Here is a 12,881-nt window from a genome sequence, read left to right as displayed (position 1 = left end):
TTTATTTGCTTGGTATTTATTCAACCTTAATTTATGTCCAGGCAAGTCTCATTGGAATAAATCTATTTTGCAAGCGAGACCTGAGTAGATAAATGTTTAAGCAGGTGGATGTATTCATTAAACACTGAATACCACAAGCCAATGACCTGGTATGAGGGTAAATAGCTAGGATTAATTGACTGTATTCATTCATTTATTCCAAAAAAAAATTTAGATGATTGAATAGCCTAAGCCAGCACTTTGTATGTGTGTTTCAGAGAGTTTGCCAGTAGTTAATTTAGTAATTGACTTAGTGCATTTAATTCACTTTAGGTGTGTGCCCTGGGTCATCGTGTAACTCACACCTGTGCTCACTGACACCTGAACAAGGCAAAGCCTCCAACTTTACATTCAAGAAAAACAAATGTGAAGTAGTCATTGTTTCCCATATATGCATTTAGCAGCAACACTGAACAAATATAGTGTGTGTGTGTTGTGTAATAATTAGTTATAGCTGTGGGATCCAGTTAAGGTATTAGCTGAACACTCACCTCTCACCAAGTTATCAACCTTCTGTAGTCTGGCCCTAAAAGAACAGTTAATCTCAGGGGAATCATTCACCTAAAAAAAACAGATTAGGGTCGGACTGACGGACTGACAGACATTTCCCCTAAAAGGCCCAAGCTACAGAGGTGTCTCACAACACCTTAATACACACAACACATGTTGCATAAGTATGTTTGTGTGCATCCGTATGTATGTGTTAGGAGGATACATCCCTTCATTAATTGCAGAGGGAATTAATTATATGAATAAAAATAGAATGTGGTCATCAAAAACAAAAACCTACAGGTGACCTAAATCCATTTGACATTATGCATATGGACATACAGCCCTAAACATATGGATAAAGAGAGACATGGCAGAGAATCTGTATAACATATGGATAAAGAGAGACATACGGCGGAGAATCTGTATAACATATGGATAAAGAGAGACATGGCAGAGAATCCGTATAACATATGGATAAAGAGAGACATACGGCGGAGAATCCGTATAACATATGGATAAAGAGAGACATACGGCGGAGAATCCGTATAACATATTGATAAAGAGAGACATACGGCGGAGAATCCATATAACATATGGATAAAGAGAGACATACGGCGGAGAATCCGTATAACATATTGATAAAGAGAGACATACGGCGGAGAATCCGTATAACATATGGATAAAGAGAGACATACGGCGGAGAATCCGTATAACATATTGATAAAGAGAGACATACGGCGGAGAATCCGTATAACATATGGATAAAGAGAGACATACGGCGGAGAATCCGTATAACATATGGATAAAGAGAGACATACGGCGGAGAATCCGTATAACATATGGATAAAGAGAGACATACGGCGGAGAATCCATATAACATATGGATAAAGAGAGACATACGGCGGAGAATCCGTATAACATATGGATAAAGAGAGACATGGCAGAGAATCTGTATAACATATGGATAAAGAGAGACATACGGCGGAGAATCCGTATAACATATGGATAAAGAGAGACATACGGCGGAGAATCCATATAACATATGGATAAAGAGAGACATTGTCACGTTCGTTCATTGACGGGTCAGACCAAGGCGCAGCGTGATATATGTACATGTTTATTAAACCAAATAAACACAATGACAAAACAACAAACTAAACGAAACGTGAAGTCCAAGGTAGCACACACAACATACCTTACACGGAACAAGATCCCACAACCCACTAGTGCCAATAGGCTGCCGAAGTATGATCCCCAATCAGAGACAACGAACGACAGCTGCCTCTGATTGGGAACCACACCGGCCAACATAGAACTACACATACTAGAATAACAACATAGAATATAAACACCAAAGAATATACACACCCTGACTCAACATATACGAGTCCCCTGAGTCAGGGTGTGACAGACATACGGCAGAGAATCTGTATAACATATGGATAAAGAGAGACATACGGCGGAGAATCTGTATAACATATGGATAAAGAGAGACATACGGCGGATAATCTGTATAACATATGGATAAAGAGAGACATACGGCCGGAGAATCTGTATAACATATGGATAAAGAGAGACATACGGCGGAGAATCTGTATAACATATTGATAAAGAGAGACATACGGCGGAGAATCTGTATAACATATGGATAAAGAGAGACATACGGCGGAGAATCCGTATAACATATGGATAAAGAGAGACATGGTGGAGAATCCATATAACATATTGATAAAGAGAGACCTACGGCGGAGAATCCATATAACATATGGATAAAGAAAGACATACGGCGGAGAATCCATATAAAATTGCATTTTAATACAGTAAGTCATCACAAGTAAGCGCACAATACAGTGTATCTGGAGCATCTGAAAAGTTCACAGTGAATTTACTGTACACACATTGGAGAGCATAGATAAGTCAGTTCATGAACCCTGAACTCTCACTTCCCCCTCTTTCTCACTCTTCCATCCTCACAGGGAATCAGACAGCTGGGTGGGATTTCTTGTTATAAAACGGGTCGTGTGGATCCTGGATGCTGATTGGATCCTGGATGCTGATTGCTCAGTATTTGTATGCATGTTGTGAGCGGTTTCTAAGAGCAGTAAGGCACGTGACACTACACTATAATGAATATAGTCACAGGAAAAATGGATTGAAAGACCTTCTGCTAGCACATCGGGACGAACAACGGTATTTACCTGTGACTATATTCATGATATAACATGGACTCTTGTGCCTTACTGTTTGAACAAACACCTCTCTTCTGAGACAACGATGCCTTGTGTTGTTAGAAAAGTTATGTATCACAGTATCATGTAACAGAGGGGATCAAGAGTTCAAAATAATGGTCCATCAGTATCCCCTTGCATGCGGGTTTTCAGTCTAACCACTCTTATAACGGCACTCTGACTATTGATGTGGATATTGATACCCTAGAGTGGTAGGCTACGTGAATACCAATGCTGGGAACCCTTGTCATGGATGCAAGGAGCTTTTTCCATTGGGGCCACCCCACCCATGCAAATACAAGTGGAAAGCTTATTTCTCCCTGAGGTATGCCTACATGGCTGGGTGGCTTTGCAAATCAAATCAAGTTTATTTGTCATATGCACAGGATACACATGGTGTACATACACAGTACAATGAAATGCTTACTTACAGGTACACCTCTCATCTATGTGACAACAATAAGACTGTGGTTTGTCATGATGGGTGTATCATTTGTCAAATAAATAAACAAAGAATGGTTGCTATGGTGAGACCACTTAGCGGGACATGCTTGCATTAGATCAAACAAAATGGAAATATACAGTACATCAAAGCGCATAGACAGCATGTTAAAAGAACAACGACCGGAGGAAAAGTGATACAGAGGAAAGTGCTCCATGCCTATGTCTGAACCATCGCAAGCGGCAAACATGGAGGCAGAGCCAGACCTTTAGGCCCAAGGCATCATGTTTCTCGTGCGAAAAAGACAAAACTCAGATGTCATTTGCGAGACACAACCCCTCTCTGTGTAGATGGGAGACCCTGTTTGGAGGGTTCAGGTCATTTTTACACAGTTCTGCATGACCCAGCCACTAGCGTTGACGTCCAGCTTGAGCATATTCATGACCCATTCGTCCTTCTGGGCACCCTCCATAAACTCAGTAAAGGAAATCTGGCCTGTAATAGAAGGAAAAAGAACAATACAATTTAAAAAATGTACATTTTGGTGGGCAATGATCCAACATCTTTCTCAGGTTAAGATTACTGCCTTTGATATAACTCCGATGTAGTGCCAACTTAGTAAGAATGTAGGAAGCCATTTATGCTTATTAAAAGTGGGATGCCATTCATGCTTAATAAAAGTAGAAAGCCATTCATGCTTAATAAAAGTAGGAAACCATTCATGCTTATTAAAAGTAGGAAGCCATTCATGCTGATTAAAAGTAGGAATCCATTCATGCTTATTAAAAGTAGGAATCCATTCATGCTTATTAAAAGTAAGAAGCCATTCATGCTTATTAAAAGTAGGAAGCCATTCATGCTTATTAAAAATAAAACAACAAACCAGTGGTAAAACCTCCTCCTTTCCTCTGTATAATGGGCCAGGTAGCACCTGTCCATGAGAATGCCAGAGCAAAGTCCCCCTCAAATGGACCACCAATTTGCACAAGCATGACCTAATAATGGCCATTACATCAGACTGACCAGTGTGTAAGAAATGTGTAACAAATAAGAATTTGTTCTTAACTGACTTGCCTAGTTAAATAAAATACAAAACGGTCAGTGACAAACGCATATTGTCTCCCGCTGGTGCATGTAAAGTCCTTAGAACACAGATTGTTCATCGTTGTGGTACTATATACACTGCTCAAAAAAATAAAGGGAACACTTAAACACCACAAAGTAACTCCAAGTCAATCACACTTCTGTGAAATCAAACTGTCCACTTAGGAAGCAACACTGATGGACAATACATTTCACATGCTGTTGTGCAAATGGAATAGACAACAGGTGGAAATTATAGGCAATTAGCAAGACACCCCCAATAAAGGAGTGGTTCTGCAGGTGGTGACCACAGACCACTTCTCAGTTCCTATGCTTCCTGGCTGATGTTTTGGTCACTTTTGAATGCTGGCGGTGCTTTCACTCTAGTGGTAGCAAGAGACGGAGTCTACAACCCACACAAGTGGCTCAGGTAGTGCAGCTCATCCAGGAGGGCACATCAATGCGAGCTGTGGCAAAAAGGTTTGCTGTGTCTGTCAGCGTAGTGTCCAGAGCATGGAGGCGCTACCAGGAGACAGGCCAGTACATCAGGAGACCTGGAGGAGGCCGTAGGAGGGCAACAACCCAGCAGCAGGACTGCTACCTCCGCCTTTGTGCAAGGAGGAGCAGGAGGAGCACTGCCAGAGCTCTGCAAAATGACCTCCAGCAGGCCACAAATGTGCATGTGTCTGCTCAAACGGTCAGAAACAGACTCCATGAGGGTGGTATGAGGGCCCGACGTCCACAGGTGGGGGTTGTGCTTACAGCCCAACACCATGCAGGACGTTTGGCATTTGCCAGAGAACACCAAGATTGGCAAATTCGCCACTGGCGCCCTGTGCTCTTCACAGATGAAAGCAGGTTCACACTGAGCACATGTGACAGAGTCTGGAGACGCCGTGGAAAACGTTCTGCTGCCTGCAACATCCTCCAGCATGACCGGTTTGGCGGTGGGTCAGTCATGGTGTGGGGTGGCATTTCTTTGGGGGGCCGCACAGCCCTCCATGTGCTCGCCAGAGGTAGCCTGACTGCCATTAGGTACCGAGATGAGATCCTCAGACCCCTTGTGAGACCATATGCTGGTGCGGTTGGCCCTGGGTTCCTCCTAATGCAAGACAATGCTAGACCTCATGTGGCTGGAGTGTGTCAGCAGTTCCTGCAAGAGGAAGGCATTGATGCTATGGACTGGCCCGCCCGTTCCCCAGATCTGAATCCAATTGAGCACATCTGGGACATCATGTCTCGCTCCATCCACCAACGCCACGTTGCACCACAGACTGTCCAGGAGTTGGCGGATGCTTTAGTCCAGGTCTGGGAGGAGATCCCTCAGGAGACCATCCGCCACCTCATCAGGAGCATGCCCAGGCGTTGTAGAGAGGTCATACAGGCACGTGGAGGCCACACACACTACTGAGCCTAATTTTGACTTGTTTTAAGGACATTACATCAAAGTTGGATCAGCCTGTAGTGTGGTTTTCCACTTTAATTTTGAGTGTGACTCCAAATCCAGACCTCCATGGGTTGATAAATTCGATTTCCATTGATAATTTTTGTGTGATTTTGTTGTCAGCACATTCAACAATGTAAAGAAAAAAGTATTTAATAAGATTATTTCATTCATTCAGATCTAGGATGTGTTATTTTAGTGTTCCCTTTATTTTTTTGAGCAGTGTACAGTGGGGAAAAAAGTATTTAGTCAGCCACCAATTGTGCAAGTTCTCCCACTTAAAAAGATGAGAGAGGCCTGTAATTTTCATCATAGGTACACGTCAACTATGACAGACAAAATAAGGGAATCACATTGTAGGATTTTTAATGAATTTATTTGCAAATTATGGTGGAAAATAAGTATTTGGTCAATAACAAAAGTTTCTCAATACTTTGTTATATACCCTTTGTTGGCAATGACACAGGTCAGACGTTTTCTGTAAGTCTTCACAAGGTTTTCACACACTGTTGCTGGTATTTTGGCCCATTCCTCCATGCAGATCTCCTCTAGAGCAGTGATGTTTTGGGGCTATCGCTGGGCAACACGGACTTTCAACTCCCTCCAAAGATTTTCTATGGGGTTGAGATCTGGAGACTGGCTAGGCCACTCCAGGACCTTGAAATGCTTCTTACGAACCCACTCCTTCGTTGCCCGGGTGGTGTGTTTGGGATCATTGTCATGCTGAAAGACCCAGCCACGTTTCATCTTCAATGCCCTTGCTGATGGAAGGAGGTTTTCACTCAAAATCTCACGATACATGGCCCCATTCATTCTTTCCTTTACACGGATCAGTCGTCCTGGTCCCTTTGCAGAAAAACAGCCCCAAAGCATGAGGTTTCCACCCCCATGCTTCACAGTAGGTATGGTGTTCTTTGGATGCAACTCAGCATTCTTTGTCCTCCAAACACGACGAGTTGAGTTTTTACCAAAAAGTTCTATTTTGGTTTCATCTGACCATATGACATTCTCCCAATCCTCTTCTGGATCATCCAAATGCACTCTAGCAAACTTCAGACGGGCCTGGACATGTACTGGCTTAAGCAGGGGGACACGTCTGGCACTGCAGGATTTGAGTCCCTGGCGGCGTAGTGTGTTACTGATGGTAGGCTTTGTTACTTTGGTCCCAGCTCTCTGCAGGTCATTCACTAGGTCCCCCCGTGTGGTTCTGGGATTTTTGCTCACCGTTCTTGTTATCATTTTGACCCCACGGGGTGAGATCTTGCGTGGAGCCCCAGATCGAGGGAGATTATCAGTGGTCTTGTATGTCTTCCATTTCCTAATAATTGCTCCCACAGTTGATTTCTTCAAACCAAGCTGCTTACCTATTGCAGATTCAGTCTTCCCAGCCTGGTGCAGGTCTACAATTTTGTTTCTGGTGTCCTTTGACAGCTCTTTGGTCTTGGCCATAGTGGAGTTTGGAGTGTGACTGTTTGAGGTTGTGGACAGGTGTCTTTTATACTGATAACAAGTTCAAACAGGTGCCATTAATACAGGTAACGAGTGGAGGACAGAGGAGCCTCTTAAAGAAGAAGTTACAGGTCTGTGAGAGCCAGAAATCTTGCTTGTTTGTAGGTGACCAAATACTTATTTTCCACCATAATTTGCAAATAAATTCATTAAAAATCCTACAATGTGATTTTCTGGATTTTTTTTTCTCAATTTGTCTGTCATAGTTGACGTGTACCTATGATGAAAATACAGGCCTCTCTCATCTTTTTAAGTGGGAGAACTTGCACAATTGGTGGCTGACTAAATACTATTTGATACAGATTTTAATGCATGTTCTGCCGTATATATGAATATATCTTAACCAGGCACTTACCATCATGATTTTTGTCAACCAGCTCAAAGATCCTGTCACAGACTTCATTAGGTGTCATGTTTATGGCAGTTGTATGAAGCTTGATTTTGTAAATGATCTGCAAATGTATGAGATGCATTTCGTTACGTACAGCTGGGGGAAATACAGTGTGGTACTTGATAAAAGTCTCTTTTACATTGGTGTCCTATCTCAAATGGTATACATTTAAAAGGGTTTCAACATAAAAAGATGGGTTTACCCCACTGACGTAAAATATGAAGTTGTATAAACTTTTATATTACAGAAGTATTATTTTGTCTAGTGTTGTTTATCTCAGCTTAATTTACTGAGTTCACATAAGGTCATATTTTAAGGCAGATGGGTAACAAACAAAAAAGTATAGTAACCCAACTGCCTTAGAATGTTATGTTGTCTCAATTTAGGAAATCGAGAGTTACCAAAACTAGGTAATAAAGTATTATTAACATTATAATATATACTATATCATATCATCAGTGGGGTAACACATCTTTCTAAATGGAAAAAACATGTTTGCACTGAAACAATACTGTGACATTAGGCCTTTTTAATCGACGAAGGAAAAAGATAGAGAACCTATATGTACAGTAAACACCAGAGCCGTGAACTCAGCTGACCTACAGGCATGGGGGCTGGTTCAGTTCAGGACCAGATAGGCTATAGGATCAGGGCTAGGGATAGATGTTCCCAATAATAACAGGCATTAAAGCCACATGCTCCTCCCATCCTTTCATCCAATAACATGTATGGACGGAATTAGATTTGTGAAAATCCCAGACGTCACACGCAGTCGCTTTCCCTTGACCTGATCCTAATCCCTGACCTGCAGCATATTAAGGCACTGCCCTAATGACATTAGTTTGATGTAATACCTGTATTATACAAGTCATACAATTTAGAAAACTTCAAACTGAGTATTGCAGATTACACTACCAGTTTAACAACTAAATGTGTCCAGCTGTTCTTAGACTTAGAAAAGAAGGTGTAGGTGCATAGCCTAGCATAACTGATCTGTAAGTACTAGTAGACTACTAAAGGCAGGTAGCTTAGTGGTTAAGAGCGTTGTGCCAGTAACCGAAAGGTCGCTGGTTCTAATCCCCGAGCCGACTAGGTGAAAAATCTGTCTGTGCCGTTGAGAGAGGCACTTAACCCTAATTGCTCTGGATAAGAGTGTCTGCTAAATGACTAAAATGTAAAACATGTAAAGGCTTGAATGAAGCAGCCAGTCAATAGCCTAATGCAGAGGAAGATGATGTGTGATTTCTTACCTGAATCAGGTTTTTCACCTCTTGTCGGTCTAACTTGCCATTCCCGTCCTTGTCGTAGATTTTAAAGGACCACTTTAACCTATCCTCAAGATTCCCGCGCAATATCAGGTGAAGAGCGGCCGTATACTCCATAAAATCCAACGCGTTATCCTGTGAAAACAATACATGGATTTATTGCATGTTTACCTTTTGAATGCATAATGATAACAGAAGCTAATGCAATTAAAGGGATAGTTCACCCACATTTTCTAAATGAAATCATGGTACCGGTATTAGCGTTTTTCATGCATCATGTCCAAATCAAAAGTATCTCAAATTGATTGTGAAGCGCAACAAAGTCACGAATACAGTGCTTTTAGAAAGTATTCACACCCCTTGACTTTTTCCACATTTTGTTGTGTTACAGCCTGAATTTAAAATGGATTAAAGTGACATTTTTGTCACTGGTCTACACAAATAGCCCATAATGTCAAAGTGAAATTATGTTCTTCTAAATTTTTACTAATTAATAATATTTTAAAGCTGAAATGTCTTGAATCAATAAGTATTCAACCCCTTTGTTATGGTACGTCTAAATAAGTTCAGGAGAAACAATGTGCTTAAGAAGTCACATAATAAGTTGCAATAATAGTGTTTCATGTGATTTTTGAACGTCTACCTCATCTCAGTACCCCACACATACAATTATCTGTAAGGTCCCTCAGTCGAGCAGTGAATTTCAAACAGATTCAACCACAAAGACCAGGGAGGTTTTCCAATGCCTCGCAAAGAAGGGCATCAACTGGTAGCTGGGTAAACATTTTAAAAGGAGATATTGAATATCCCTTTGAGCATGGTGAAGTTATTAATTACACTTTGGATGGTGTATCAATACACCCTGTCACTACAAAGATACAGGCGTCCATCCTAACTCAGTTGCTGGAGAGGAAGGAAACCGCTCAGGGATTTCATTATCAGGCTAATGGTGACTTTAAAACAGTTATAGAATTTAATAGGTTTGGTTTGGGAGAAAACTGAGGATGGATCAATAACAGGTAGCTTAGTGGTTAAGAGCATTGTGCCAGTAACCGAAAGGTCACTGGTTCTAATCCCCGAGCTGACTAGGTGAAAAATCTGTCGATGTGCCCTTGAGCAAGGCACTTAACCCTAATTGCTCCTGTAAGTCACTCTGGATAAGAGCGTCTGCTAAATTACTAAAATGTAAATGTAATATTAACCTAATTGACAGAGTGAAAAGAAGGAAGCCTGTACAGAATAAAATATATTCCAAAACATGCATCCTGTTTGCAACAAGGCATTAAAGTAATACTGCAAAATATATTTGCAAAGCAATTCCTGAATACAAAGTGTTATGTTTGGGGCAAATCCAATGCAACACATTACTGAGTACCACTGTCCATATTTTCAAGCATCGTGGTGGCTGCATCATGTTATGGGTATGCTTGTACTTGTTAAGGACTGGGGAGTTTTTCAGGATAAAAAAGAAACTGAATGGAGCTAAGCACAGGCAAAATCCTGGAGGAAAACCTGGTTCAGTCTGCATTCCACCAGACACTGGGAGATTAATTCACCTTTCAGGAGGCGATAACCTAAAAGACAAGACCAAATCTACACTGGAGTTGCTTACCAAGACAGTGAATGTTCCTGAGTGGCCGAGTTACAGTTTGGACTTAAATCTGCTTGAAAATCTATAGCAAGACTTGAAAATGGTTGTCTAGCAATGATCAACAACCAATTTGACAGAGCTTGAAGAATTTTGAAAAGAATAATGGACAAATATTGTACAATCCAGGTGTGAAAAGCTCTTAGAAACGTACCCAGAAAGACTCACAGCTGTAATCGCTGCCAAAGGCGATTCTAACATATATTGACTCAGGGGTGTGAATACTTATGTAAATTAGATAGTTCTATTTTCATTTTCAATACATTTGCAAACATTTATAAAAACATGTTTTTACTTTGTCATTATGGGGTATTGTGTGTAGATGGGTGAGAAAAAAATAAATGTAATCAATTTTGAATTCAGGCTGTAGCACAACAAAATGTGTAGTTAATCAAGGGGTATGAATACTTTCTGAAGGCACAGTAGATGATTGGAACATGATGCACAAAAAATGCTAATATCGGTACCATGAGATTAGCATTTGGAAACAGTGCCAGGGAAACTAAACCAAATCATGGATTGCTGTCATACCTTGTCCATAGACCGCTTACCGGGTAAGGAAACCAATATTACATTTTGTAATTTGGATGAACTGTCCCTTTAACAGCACAATGGATGACTAGAATGGCTTTCACATTTTTCATATTATTTCCTGACTGAAAAATGTTTTGCCCACTTCACTTACCCTGTTTGTGTCGAATGAATGGAAGACCGTCTCAATGTACAAAGTCTCTTCCTCACAACTGGCAGGTACGCCAAAGATGCGTTTTAATTCATGCAGGTGCAAAGTCCCGCTCGGGCACTCCTTCATAAAAGTCATACACAGCTCCTGAATTTGCTCCAAATCCATCTCGTCATTGTGGCTTTCTACTTGACCCATTGTTTCAGTTCACTTGGATGGTAGACAATATTTTCTACAAAAATTCAAGCAAATATAGTTCAACCTAAAGGTTATAAGTTAAAGTCTGGCAACTACAGGTGGCTACCGACACATCTGCTCACACAGTCCCATCAAACTAAATGCCTTTAATCCACTTGCCAGAAACCATAGCCTAATGGGGAACTGGACAGAGTTGTACTGTATATTTAACCTTTCAATCAGATTAACACAGCAATCTCTGGCTCTTTCACCTGACCATTTAAGAGTGCATGTCCTGATATACTCCCTAGGCATGTCCTGAAATACTCCCTAGGCATGTCCTGAAATACTCCCTAGGCATGTCCTGATATACTCCCTAGGCATGTCCTGAAATACTCCCTAGGCATTTCCTGACATACTCCCTAGGCATGTCCTGAAATACTCCCTAGGCATTTCCTGACATACTCCTTAGGCATGTCCTGACATACAGCGCCTTCAGAAAGTATTCACACCCCTTGACCTTTTTCACATTTTGTTGTGTTACAGCCTGAATTTAAAATGGATGAAATATAGATTTTGTCACTGGCCTACACAAAAGGGTGCTGCGGCTGTCCCCATAGGAAAACACTTTTGGTTCCAGGTAGAACTCTTTTGGGTTCCATGTAGAACCCTCTGTGGAAAGGGTTCTACATGGATCCCAAAAGGGTTCTACCTGGAACCAAAATAGTTCTACCTGGAACCAAAAGGGGTTCTTCAAAGGGTTCTCCTGTGGGGACATTTTTACAAATTAATAAAAATTGAAAAGCTGAAATGTCTTAAGTTAATAAGTATTCAACCCCTTTGTTATGGCAAGCATAAATAAGTTCACTGTACCCCACACATACAATAAAATGTAATATTTTTTTTACATTTTAGTCATTTAAAAACAGACACTCTTATCCAGAACAACTTACAATTAGTGAATCATCTTAAGATAGATACACTATATATATAAAAGTATGTGGACACCCCTTCAAATTAGTGGATTCGGCTATTTCAGCCACACCCGTTGCTGACAGGTGTATAAAATCGAGCACACCGCCATGCAATCTCCATAGACAAACATTGGCATTAGAATGGCCTTACTGAAGAGCTCAGTGACTTTCAACATGGCACCCTCATAGGATGCCACCTTTCCAACAAGTCAGTTTGTCACATTTCTGCCCTGCTAGAGCTGCCCCGGTCAACTGTAAGTACTGTTATTGTGAAGTGGAAATGTCTAGGAGCTGCAACGGCTCAGCCGAGTGGTAGGCCACAGAAGCTCACAGAACGCGACCGCCGTGTGCTGAAAAATCGTCTGTCCTTGGTTGCAACACTCACTACCGAGTTCCAAACTGCCTCTGGAAGCAACTTCAGCACAAGAACTGTTCATCGGGAGCTTCATGAAATGGGTTTCCATGGCCGAGGAGCCGCACACAAGCCTAAGATCACCATGCGCAATG

At 41.3% G+C, this 12,881-nt stretch overlaps 1 protein-coding gene across 1 annotated transcript; it reads right to left on the bottom strand.

Moving 5' to 3' along the window:
- Nucleotides 1-3,574: 3,574 nt before the first annotated feature.
- Nucleotides 3,575-11,421, bottom strand: LOC311111412 (guanylyl cyclase-activating protein 2-like; the record flags this gene model as incomplete). Its single annotated transcript, XM_084154124.1, has 4 exons — nt 3,575-3,696; nt 7,593-7,689; nt 8,879-9,028; nt 11,227-11,421. 4 exons carry the CDS (start codon nt 11,419-11,421, stop codon nt 3,575-3,577), a joined length of 564 nt encoding a protein of 187 aa, XP_084010250.1.
- Nucleotides 11,422-12,881: the final 1,460 nt, after the last annotated feature.

This window comes from Coregonus lavaretus (genome assembly GCF_964263955.1).
Source record: "Coregonus lavaretus genome assembly, chromosome: 37".
Lineage (NCBI taxonomy): Eukaryota > Metazoa > Chordata > Actinopteri > Salmoniformes > Salmonidae > Coregonus > Coregonus lavaretus.
This window is presented reverse-complemented; position numbering and strand designations above follow the sequence as displayed.